This window comes from Chiloscyllium plagiosum, chromosome 16, assembly GCF_004010195.1.
Source record: "Chiloscyllium plagiosum isolate BGI_BamShark_2017 chromosome 16, ASM401019v2, whole genome shotgun sequence".
Classification (NCBI taxonomy): domain Eukaryota; kingdom Metazoa; phylum Chordata; class Chondrichthyes; order Orectolobiformes; family Hemiscylliidae; genus Chiloscyllium; species Chiloscyllium plagiosum.
The window spans coordinates 1,696,162-1,708,805 of NC_057725.1; the positions used below are offsets into that span (position 1 = coordinate 1,696,162).

Genomic DNA, 12,644 nt, shown 5'->3' on the forward strand with positions numbered 1-12,644 from the left:
TCGTTTTTCCTGCTCCTCGGATGCTGCCTGACCTGCTGTGCTTTTTCAGCACCACTCTGATCTAGACAAATGGCAGTTCAATCCGAGCAAATGTGAGGTGATGCATTTTGGAAGATCCAATTTAAGAGTGAACTACACAGTAAATGGAAGAGATCGAGGGAAAATTGGTGTACAGAGAGATCTGGGTGTTCAGGTCCATTGTTCCCTGAAGGTGGCAACACAGGGTAATAATGGTCAAGGCGGCATGCAGCACGCTTTCCTTCATCGGACAGGGTATTGAGTACAAGAGTTAGCAGGTCATGTTACAGTTGTATAAGACTTTGGTTCAGTCAGGTTTGGAATACTGCATACAATTCTGGTCGCCACATTACCAAAAGGATGTGGATACTTTGGTGAGGGTGCAGAGGTGGTTCACCAGGATGTTGCCTGATATGGAGGGTGCTAGCTATGAAGAAAGGTTGAGTAGCTTAGGATTATTTTCATTAGAAAGACAGAGGTTGAGGGGGGACCTGACTGAGGTCTACAAAATCACGAGAGGTGTAGACAGGGTAGATAGTAAGAAGCTTTCTCCCCCCCACCCCCACCCCTCCAGAGTGGGGGACTCAATTACTAGGGGTCACAAGCTCAAGTTGAGAAGGGAAATGTTTAAGGGAGGTATACATGGAAAGTTCTTTATGCAAAAGGTGGTAGATGCCTGGGAGGTGCTAGAGGGGGGCACAAAATAGTGGGCAGCATGGTGGCACAGTGGTTAGCACTGCTGCCTCACAGCGCCAGAGACCCGGGTTCAGTTCCCGCCTCAGGCGACTGACTGTGTGGAGTTTGCACGTTCTCCCCGTGTCTGCGTGGGTTTCCTCCGGGTGCTTCGGTTTCTTCCCACACTCCAAAGGTGTGCAGGTTAGGTGAATTGGCCATGCTAAATTGCCCGTAGTGTTAGGTAAGGGGTAAATGGAGGGGTGTGGGTGGGTTGCGCTTCGGCGGGTCGGTGTGGACTTGTTGGGCTGAAGGGCCTGTTTCCACACTGTAAAGTAATCTAATCTAATCGCGTCATTTAAGATGCATCTGAACAGTTACATGAATGGGCAGGGAGCAGAGGGATGCAGATCCTTAGGAAATAGGCTATAGGTTTAGATAGTGGATCTGGATTGGCTCAGGTTTGGAGGGGCCGAAGGGCCTGTTCCTGTGCTGTAACGTTCTTTGTTCACTTGAAAAGGCAGACCTGAATTCTCGGTCTGGGCAAAGCACCCTCTGACCACAGGGTTTCTCCTGAACAGAGTGTTTCAGTGTAGATTTCTCAGTGGAAGGGGCCTTAAGCCTAAGGATGTCTGCCAGCAGGGACAGTGCTACCCAACTGAACCCCAGCTGCCAGTTTCAGGGTAAAGAATGAATGACTGTGGGTCATACTGACTGGGCTTAGAACGAGGATGTATTAAAGAGTATGCAAGCCGGACACCTGTCCCCTCACTAACCGTGAATGTTTCTCCTTTGGATAAGTATCTTTTTGGATAGAAGCTGTTTGGGAGTGGGTGCTGGGGGAAGGGGATGGTAACAACTGGGAGAACAGATGTGTGCCATTTTAGGTCATGGCTTATTTTTCATGCTTGTAACATCTGGAAGTACATTTCATGAATTCATAGAGTGCTATCACACTATTCAGGCAGCGGTACGCAGCACAAAATGTTCGCAATTTTAAAATGCTCTCGGTAAAATCAATTTGTTAGAAGCACCATTAAACTCAAATGTTCTCCCATTCACATTGAGACTATCCACCAGGTTGTCTGGAAAATTTGATAGATCTCAAACAGAACAAGCAGCTGGAGTGTGGGCATCCATTAGGTGCTGTGGGCAATCAGGTCAGAGGCTGGGAACATAGCGAGTAACTCACCTCCTGACTCTCCAAAGCCATCTAGAAGACACATATCAGCAGTGTGATGGAACATTCCCCACTTGGCTACATAGTCATACAGCACAGAAACAGACCCTTCGGTCCAACCCATACATTCTGACCAAGTTTCTCAACTGCTTACTTTTAGCCCATATCCAGCTAAACCTTTCCCATTCATGTGCCTGTCCAAATGGCTTTTAAACGTTATAACTGTACCTGTATCTACCACTTCCTCTGGCAGTTCATTCTACATATGAACCACCGTCTATGAAAATGTTGCCCTTTAGGTCTTTTTAAAATTCTGTCCCTTCTCACCTTAAAATTATGCTCTCTAGTTTTGAGCTCCAACCCAAGGGAAAAGATTCACGTTATCTATGCCCCTCATGATTTTATAAACTTCAATAAGTCATCTCTCAACCTCTGATGCTCCAGGGAAGAAAGTCCTAGCTTATGCAGCCTCTCCACTGTACTGCCCAGTACACAAGAGACCTCGCCAACATCCTGTACAATCTCAACACGTCCCGGCTCCTATTCTCAGTGGTCTGAACATAAAGGCAAGTGTGCTCAAAGCCTTCTTAACAACTGTTGACCTGCGATACAACCTTCAAAGAACTACGCACTGAATGTTTAGGTCTCTGTTCTACAACACTCCCCCAGGCTCTACCATTAACTGTGAAAGTCCTGCCCTTGAAGATCCAACAACTCTCAGACTTTATATTAGCCGAGAGAAAACAATACATTTGCTTGGCACCACACCCTCAAACATGTACTACTACTACCACTACCACTACCACTACCACTTACACTGCAGAAATTCACCACGGCTGCTTAGATCCATCTTCTCTAACCACAACCACTTCCATCCAGAAGAACAAGTGCAGCAGATACATGGGAACACCACCCCCTGCAAGTTCCTCTCCAAGCCACTCACTAGCCTGATTTGGAAATACTTTACTACACCTTCAGCGTCACTTGTCACTGGGTCAATATCCTGGAAGTTCCCTCCCTAAAGAGCATTGTGGGTCTACCTACAGCACATGGACCACAGTGGCCGGTTTTGGTCCAGAGAGTGTGGTGCTGGAAAAGCACAGGCCAGGCAGCATCCAAGGAGCAGGAAAATTGATGTTTCAGGAAAAAGCCCTCAATCAGCAACTGATTTTGTTCAATTTCACTCTTCAATGGATCCAAGACATTATGTATCCCTCAATTGTTGGCTGATTTTTTTTTTAAACAAATTAGATAAACAGACGCCTTTAACTATTTCTTGTCCAGCCAATTGCAGATATGTTTCCAATGGTAGGCATCATTAGCAGACCTTGCAGATGAGGAGGACTCTCTTCCACACTCAGTAGGTGGCTGTACAGACCAATACGGCTATGGCAGGCTCTGTTACACTTGGGACAGAAGGGGATTGTGGGAAGGGGTGGGTGGGGCATTGATCTGGCATGGTGCTCCTTGTGCTGTTTTCCCCTGCCTTCCATTTATTCCTGAAGGCAAGCCTTAAGGTGCTCCAAGCCTTCCTAGATGCTGCTCCTCCAATTTGGAAGGCCTTGGGCCAGTAAGGCTTTGGAGGCGTAACTCTGAAACACTTCCTCTGTCCCACCTGATGTTTTTTGGAGTAGAGCACTTGTTTGGGGTGTCTTGGTTTGGTCATGGGGACGACAAGCCCAGCCCATCACAATCGATTGGGGGTTGGGGTGGTGATCAGTGCCTCAATTTTGGGGATGTTGACCAGGTTGAGGATGCTGGTTTTTGGGACATCTGCCTTCCTATTGGATTGGCAGCACCTTGCACAGACAGTGTTGTCGGGACTGCACCAGCACCATAGGGTGCCTACTGTAGGCAGCCCATCTCTCAGAGCCATATGGGAGGACAGGAACCACCACAGCTCCGTATACCAGGAGCTTAGTGTCAGATCTGATGCTCTTCTTGACTAAGGATTTCCTCAGGCGACCAAAGGCTGTACTAGCTCACTGGAGATGGTGTGGATCTCCTCCATAGCTGCTTTACCCAACAGGACATCAAGGTATTGGAAGTGGTCAATGTTCTCTAAAGCCTCCCCAGGAACCTTGATGAGCAGGGATTTGCTCCACAATGCTGGGCCAGGTTGGTGGAGGACCTTCCAATGGTGAACTTTGTTCTATTAGTTGACCCCCTGAACAAAGAACAATACTGCACAGGAACAGGCCCTTCAGCCGCCAGGCCTGCACTGCCACATTTTACTCTTCCACACTAAAACTGTCTTCACTTACAGGATCTGTATCCTTCTATTCCCTTCCTATTCATGTATTTGTCCAGGTGCTTCTTGAATGCTGCGATTGTGTCTACTTCCACCACCTCCTCTGGCAACGTGTTCCAGATACTCACCACCCTTTATCTATAAACTGCTGTATCCTCTGACAATTCTAGTAATTAGATCTATCAGAGACTTTGTATGACCTACCGAGAAGAGGTTGGCTAACTGGGGGCAAGGGTCAGACCAGTTCGAATCACTTTGAAAGGTATGAATTTGTGGACAGAAAAGAAAAAAAAGAGGACAAGTGGCCAGAAACCTCTTCAAAAAAGGGGTGGTGGGGCAATAAAACCATCTTAACTCACCACCCACCCCCACATACCCTCCTCCAAACTGAACAATGGAACAAAGAACACAGCACAGGAACAGGCCCTTCGGCCCTCCAAGCCTGCATGGATCCAGATCCTCTATCTAAACCTGCACCTATTTTCTAAGGATCTGTATCCCTCTGCTCCCTGCCCTTCATGTATCTGTCGAGATACATCTGAAATACTACTTTGTGGTATAATATTGTTATGGCCTCTGGGAACTGGACATAAAAATCGACATTTCAGTAAAGGAAGAAGAGAAGTGAAATGCCGACAAAGAAAATTCCAGCATGCTGTCATTTACCATAGGATGTTTGACTTTTCCAAGCTTGTGTGTTTAACATCTATAGTTGCCTTACTGAACTCAGTGCTGCTCCTTCAGGAGCCTCAGATTAATCTGGAATGTCCATCTGTGGCTACTTCAGAGTTGGCTCTACTCAAGGCCTAAGTGTTTGGAGGTATCTAGCAGAGAACTAAGTCAAGGAAAGGAGGAATTAATGATGTTCCCAACTATTTGGCTATTTTCCAAAAGGAGGAAAAAAGGTCAAAAATCTGTCTTTGTTCTGTTCCCAGTAGAAATCTTGATTTAGGAGAAAAATAATCTCACAGCTGTGTAAAGGCAATTTCCTTGGAAACTTTTCCCTCGTCCACTTGAGCACTTTGTGGTTTGGAATCCTACAGCAACCATGACAGAGTTCCAAGACAGCACATTTCTAAAGTCATCAGTCAGCCATTGAAATTGTACATGAAGTCAGGTACAAATGTTATTCACAGCTCTTTACTCTACTCTCCACACAAGCGGAAAGCCATTGCAATGGGACATCACCAGATCTTCACTTTTGTCATTCCTTGCAGATGTGTTGTGGGTTTGTTATATTTGAAATTGCCAAATACAATTAGCCTTAGCTGCCCCTCAGTGGGGCATTTTGCCAGAATGAAAACAATGATATAAAATGGACCATTTACTAGCTGAACTGGTGGGGAGGTTATTTGGCTTCAGCGCCATTTGGTCAGGATGAGATGCTGAGCTGTTTGAGATTGTAAAGTGGCTACAATTCTAAATCAGTGCAATACACCAGCCCAAAGTGATATCAGAACAGTGCTCCATAGTCCTGGAGGTGGTGTTAAATTTCATATTGGCATCCTCCTGTTATATACAAAACCTCAAAAATGCAGAAGTCAGAAGTGGGACATTGTTGCCTCAAATTTACTTTGACAGATTTTTAATTTACGGGTTGAAAGATTATGGAGAGTTTGCATATGGAGTTGAGGTCAAGATAAGGGCGGCATGGTGGCTCAGTGGTTAGCACTGCTGCCTCACAGCGCCAAGGACCCGGGTTCGATTCCCACCTTGGACAACTGTCTGTGTAGAGTTTGCACAGTGTCTGCATGGGTTTGCTCCAGGCATTCCGGTTTCCTCCCACAATCCAAAGATGTGCACGTTAGGTGAATTGGCTAGGCTAAATTGCCCAGAGTGTGCAGGGATGTGTTTGTTAGGGGTAAATGTAGAGTAATAGGATAGGGAATGGGTTTGGGTGGGCTACTCGGAGGGTCGTTGTGGACTTTATGGGCTGAAGGGCCCATTTCCACACTCGGGATTCTATGTTTAGCCAAGATCATATTAAATGGTGCAGGCTTGAGGGACTGAATTATCTATTCTGGCTCCCAATTCTCATGTTTTAAGTACTTCACAAAGCAAATAAAAAGGTGTAAACACTGTATAATAAACATTTAAAAGTAAAAGTTCCAGCATCATCTTCATGTGTTAATTTTTTTTCGTAGGTAGAAAGTATCTGGAAGAGGAACTGAGGGAATTATGTCATCTACAAACTTAGCAATACATATAGGTGGAGGGACAGGTAGTATTGAGGAAGCCAGTGGGTTGCAGAAGGACTTGGACAGGCAAAAAAGTGGCAGGTTGTGGGAAAGTGTGACGCTATGCACTTTAATCGGAAGAATAGAGGTATGGACTATTTTCTAAATGGGGAAAGGCTTCGGCAATCTGAATCAAAATGGAACTTGGGAGTCCTAGTTCAGGATTGGCTTAATGTTTACATGCAGGTAGTCAGGAAGACAAATGTAATGTTGGCATTCATTTCAACAAGGCTAGAATACAAGAGCTGGGATATACTGCTGGGTGTGTATAAGGCTCTGGTCAGACCGCACTTCAAAAATTGTGAGCAGTTTTGAACCTGTATCTAAGGCAGGATATACTGGGTGTCCAGAAGTGGTTTATAAGGAAGGTCCTGGGGATGAAAGACTTGTCATATGAAGAATGGTTGAGGACTCTGGGTCTGGACTCAATGGAGTTTGGAACATTGAGGGGGAGCCTGATTGAAACTTACAAAATACAGAGAGGCCTGGAGAGAGTGGACGTGGAAAAGATGTTTTCACTAGTAGCAGAGACTGGGACCTGAGGGCACAGCCCCAGAGTGAAGGGACGACCCTTTGTGAATCGACGACTCTATGGAACTCCACAGCCCTCTGCAGTAAAGTCATTGAGTGTATTGAAGACAGAGATAGATAGTATCATGATTAGTAGGGCTACGGGAAGAAGGCAAGAGAATGAGGTTGAAAAACAATGATTGAATGGCCGAGCAGATTTGAATTCTACTGCTATTTCTTATAGTCTTTTGGAAATCTTTGGTGCTGTCCAGTGAATCTGGGCGCAGTGTGTTCTGGTCGCCACACTACCAGGAGGACGTGGAGGCTTTGGAGAGGGTACAGAAACAGTTTATCAGGACATTGTCTGGTTTGGAGGGTATTAACCATGAGGAGCGATTGTATCAACTTACTTTTTCACTTGAACGAAGGATGAGGGGCAACCTGATAGAAGCTTACAAAATTCTGAGGAGCATGTATAGTCGAAGTCTTTTTCCCCAGGGCAGAATTGTCAATTACTAGGGGTCTTAAATTTACGGTAGAAGGGGGAGGTTTAAAGATGATACGAGAGGCAAGTTTGTTTTTGCACAGAAGATGGTGGAACATATCGCCAGAGGACCTGGTAGAAGCAGATAAAATAGCAATGTCTATTGAGGCATCTTGACAGATACATGAACAGGGAGGGAGTAGAGGGACATGGATCACAGAGGGAGAGTTTTTAAGTTTAGAAAGGCATCATGGATCAGTGCAGTCTTGGTAAGCCAAAAAGCTTGTTCCTGTGCTGTACTGTTCTTCTTTCACATTAATGTTGGACACTATTTTCAAATCTTAGACCAGCAACAAACAGGCACAGCCCATGAAAACCCAACTATCACAAAACAAGCTGCTGTTTAAGACAGCAGTATATTTACAAACACTGATAGAAGGCAGCTTCACAATTTCATTAAACCATCACATCTGGTAAATGTCCGTTAAATAAATAGACCCAAAATGGCTTGTGGTATTTATACAATCCTTTGATCCATTTGTTCATGGGGTCAAACCCATTCACGTTTCATTTCTCATTGCACCTGATATGTTCAGCACCTTGATTCTCGAAGGCTGGAATGGACTTTGCTGAGGCCAAGAATCGAAGGATGAAGCAGCAGACAGAGCGTGACATCATGGTGTGGGGCTTCATTCAAACTGGGAGCACGGTGAAATGTGGTCGTGCCAGGGGTCAGTCGGCTGGGGGGACAGACCCACTTTCTGCTGCCATGACCAAACACACTGAACATTGTGCTGAGTATCTTATAGCTGGGTTAAGGACACCCACTTATGGTGAGAGATCAATGAGGGGAGATGCAATTATCCAAAAGGTCTACATAGGAACCAATGGCAGTGATTGAACTAGGAATTATACTCTGCTGAGGGCTTGGGGAGAGAATGGGATTTCCACAAGTTAGACATGAGAAGTAGGATCAACTAAGGGCCGAAGAAATGTGAGAAACCTGTAATCACTGATGTTAGTCGGGAAAAACCCTTAGAGAAAATTCAAAGTCTAAAATGTGATGAGTCCATGGGACATGACAGCTGACATTCTGGTGTTGTAAAAGGGATAGCTACAGAAATAGTGGATGCACTGTATATGATTTTCCAAAATTTCCTTGGCTCTAAAATAGTCCCAAATTGAACATTAGCAAATGGAAACATTGTTCTTCAAGAGAGAAATAGGCGATCAACAACAGGTCAACTGACCTGACATCATTTGTTGGAAAAATTTTAGAGTCCTAGAAATGTAGATTATAGTACAAAGTTTTTGTTGGAGATTGAGGATGCAATGAGGAGGATATATAAAAGGGGAATAAGGTGATGAAGCATGCTGGAATCCCAGAAAGGTGGCAGCATATGAAAGGTTAAAGTGCAACATACGGGTCAATCGGGTTGTAGATAATGGGAGTATGGAGAGAGAATTGGGTCACAGGTACAACAGGCAATTAAGGTGGTAAATGGTAGATTGGCCTTCAAAGGCATTAGAGTACAAGAAAAAGGAAGTCTTTCTGCAGCTGTAGCAAGACTTATTTAGACAATGCACTCTGCACAATTTTGGTAGCCCCTGAAATGAGGGGGGTCTCCCATGACAAGAGGCTCACTAAACTGTGTCTATGTGCTCTGGGAGTGTAGAAGAATAAAAGGGATTTATCGAAACCTACGAAGATTCTGGAAGAGCTTGATGGGGGCGCGGGGGGAACACTAAAAAGAGGTCTGGTCTTTTGACTGGGGAATCAAGAACAAAGTCTCCAGGTAAAGGACAAAGAACAGAAATTGCTAGAAAAGCTCAGTAGGTCTGGCACCATCTGTGGAGAGAATCAGAGTTAATGTTTTAGGTCGAATGATCCTTCCAAAAGCAAAAGCATTAACTCTGATTCTCTCATCAGATGGCGTCTGTCCTGCTGAGCTTTTCCAGCAATTAGTCTTTTGTCTGATTTACAGCATCCAAAGATCTTTTGGTTCTCAAGGTAAAGGAGATGATTGAAGACTGCAATAAGGAGAAATTCTTTCACTCAAAGGGTTGTAAACATTTTTATTCTTTTTCCACAAGACCTGTTGAATACTCAAATCATTGGGAATTAAAGGATGAGACAGATTCTTGTTGTGCTTACAGAAATGTGCTGGAACAATGTGTTCTGCAGTTTAATTCCTTCTAGCCCCACCGTTAGTCAGTGTCCCTGTCCAATCGACCACATGGGCAGACTCCAACTCCAGACACAGGCTGTTACAGTGTGACCTCCTATCCCACCAAAATGTTTGTTCAACAATGCCCTATCCACATTGAAGATCTTTCTCAAGACTGTAATAATGCAATAGTGCACCCCCACTTCCATTAAACTCAACAGCTGAAGGATATGCATTTTTATGAGACTCAATGTTAGTTTTACCTTAATTGGAAACTATCACTTTCAAAACAGTCAAACTCAAACTAATGTTGGATCATAAAGATGCATGAAATGACTGGCTTCAGTTCATAAATCTAATTTAAGAAAAGCACCATCAGTCTTGATTGTGTATACAATGTGCCATTATATATACACAAGGTATTCCTGTGCTGCATAAACCAAGTTTAAAACTTTATAAAAAGTCTAAAATGAAATAAAGCATGTGGCAACCACCCCATTACTTTTGAAACAATAGAAGTCTCTTACATTAGCCTCTTGGCTATTCTAATGTCAACCATGAGCAAACTTGGGAAAAGAAGCCGTCTTTATACTTTTCCCAATTGCAGAAAGCAGACTATGTGGAGTTGAAAGAACTGGCTATTTAGTGGAGGTTCTGTCAATTATGGTTTCATTGGCCCAAGTGTTGTTTGTGACCAAGTTGATGATTGCATGGAGCATTCTGCATCAAAGCAGTGAAATGTCAGTCATGCAGCATGGAAACAGACCCTTCCATCCAACGAGCCCATGCTGACAGTGTTTTTAACCTAATCTAGTCCCACCTGCCTGCACTTGGCCCATATCAATCCAAACCATTCCTATTCATGTACTTATCCAAGTGTCTTTTACATGATGTATCTTAGTTTGAAAGTTCATTCCACACAAAAAAAGTTGGACCCCTGCATCTTTTTAAAATCTTCCCCCCACCTTAAAAATATGCCTCTAGTTTTGAACTCCCCCACTTTAGGGAAGCAATTTTGCTATTCGCCTTATCTATGGCCATCATGATTTTATACGCCTCTACCAAGGTCACATCTCAACTTCCTACACTCCAGTGGAAAATGTCCCAGCCTATCCAGCCTCTCCCTAATAACTCAAACCTTCCATTCCCAGCAACATCCTGGATCTTTTCTGGACCCTCTCCAATGTTAAAGCTTAACATTAATGCTTCAGTTTAACTGTGAAAGTTCAGTATGGGTGGGGGAGAGGGGGAACCCTCATTCAGATTGCATGGAGAAAGGTACTAAACAGTAGTAAGGCCCCACTGAGCTCCCATTCTCTCAATTTTACAGATCAATCAGATTTGACTCATACAATTAATTCGCATTGGATCATGTTTCTCATTTCTGGAGATTGTCTTGCCTCTAACTTTGCCGTCGATTCTTTGGGCATCCCTTCAAATGCCCGTTTCCCCCACCCATTAAATGTAACTGAATTAATTAGCAAACACTTGAGACAATCAGATCATACATACACTCTGGATTAGTTATTTTCATATTTATATCTTGAACAGTGCAGTGAAAATTCCTTAAGGACATTTAAATAATATTTACTTACATTTATGATGACAGCCAACTTCCCAATTCCTCTCAGAATGTTGTACCAGATACCTAAATACAACAGGACACCAGTGAGATTATTTTGGATATTGTCAGGCGAGTTTCATGCTCTTCCACTTTCTGAAAGCAATAGCTGACATCAAACCAATCCTTGAGAAAAGAACAATTTCAACTCAAACTTAACTCTCACTCATTCATTTTGAGATTCACAACACTACAATGTGACTCAGTAGGTTCAGCTTAGATATATATAAAACCATAACCACCACTACAAAATTGCAGGTGCTTGAGACAGCACTACTGCTACATTACCTATAGACTTTGATGGATTCCAATTCAGGAGATAGGATTAGAGTGGTGCTGGAAAAGCACAGCAGGTCAGGCAGCATCCGAGGAGCAGGAAAATCGATCTTTCGGTCAAAAGCCCTTCATTCCTGCTCCTCAGATGCTGCCTGACCTGCTGTGCTTTTCCAGCACCACACTAATCTGGACTCTGATCTCCAGTCCTCACTTTCATCTAGTCCAATTCAGGTGACACAGTAGAAGTTGAAGATCATTCTTGAGTTTAAAATTAGGAGACAATAATAATGTTAGACAACATTAGAAACACTGGTAACTTGGATAAAGACCCTGAGATTTCAGATTGCTCACAGCAAGTAGCATTCCCCACCAATTCCTACTTTGGATTGGTCATGATTTGAAGATGCTGGTGTTGGACTGGAGTGTACAAAGTTAAAATTCAACACCAGGTTATAGTCTAACAGGTTTATTTGAAGTACAAGCTTTCAGAGCGCTGCTCCTTCATCAGGCGGTTGAAGGAGCAGTGCTCCAAAACCTAGTGCTTCCAAATAAACCTGTTAGACTATAACCTAGTGTTATGCAATTTTTAACTTTGGAATTGGTGATTGACTTCACTTAAACACTTGAGCATAGGATGCTGAGGGGAAGTACGACAGAAAGCCAATGGACCTCGAAGTCCTTTTGCTTGCATTTGATGCAAATAAAAGTTGACAAATTGCAAGTATGTGGGAGGACGAGCAGCAGCCACAGCACATCCCTAAAGAGGGGAGTCTGCCTGAAGACCAAGGTCTTATTGTGGTGCTCTGGTCCTAATCCTGTTCAAGGTTCATTGGCCTCCCAGTTGCCCAATGAAAAGGATGGATGATCACAAATGGGAGGGAATCCTGGGCTGATACTGAGAAGTATGACTTCACACAAAAGGATAGTATAAATCTGTCACCGATTTCCCCCAAGTGTAAGGCTTGTTCAGTTGAAATTCTCAAAAAACTTAAAAATCTATCCTCACAAAGTCAAGGAATGTTTATGGAAATCAATTGTAAAGATGGACTTTAGATCTGCCTGAATAACAGAACAGGCACAAGGGGAAGGATGGTCTATTCTTGTCAAAGGTTACCTCGACATGGTCCTGTCCCCCTTAGTCCAAGAACTCCCCACCTACCTTCGGGACACCACCCATGCCCTCCACCTCCTCCATGATTTTCGCTTCCCCGGTCCCCAACGCCTTAT

General features: G+C 43.9%; 1 protein-coding gene across 10 annotated transcripts in view; it reads right to left on the minus strand.

Moving 5' to 3' along the window:
* The window catches only part of ano1a (anoctamin 1, calcium activated chloride channel a), a 238,286-nt gene that overhangs the window by 19,072 nt on the left and 206,570 nt on the right, over positions 1–12,644 (minus strand). For all 10 annotated transcript variants that reach the window (XM_043705340.1, XM_043705348.1, XM_043705346.1 and 7 more), the window contains one exon: positions 11,116–11,168. In XM_043705340.1, coding sequence (XP_043561275.1) covers positions 11,116–11,168 — 53 coding nt within the window. The remainder of the gene's footprint in view (positions 1–11,115; positions 11,169–12,644) is intronic.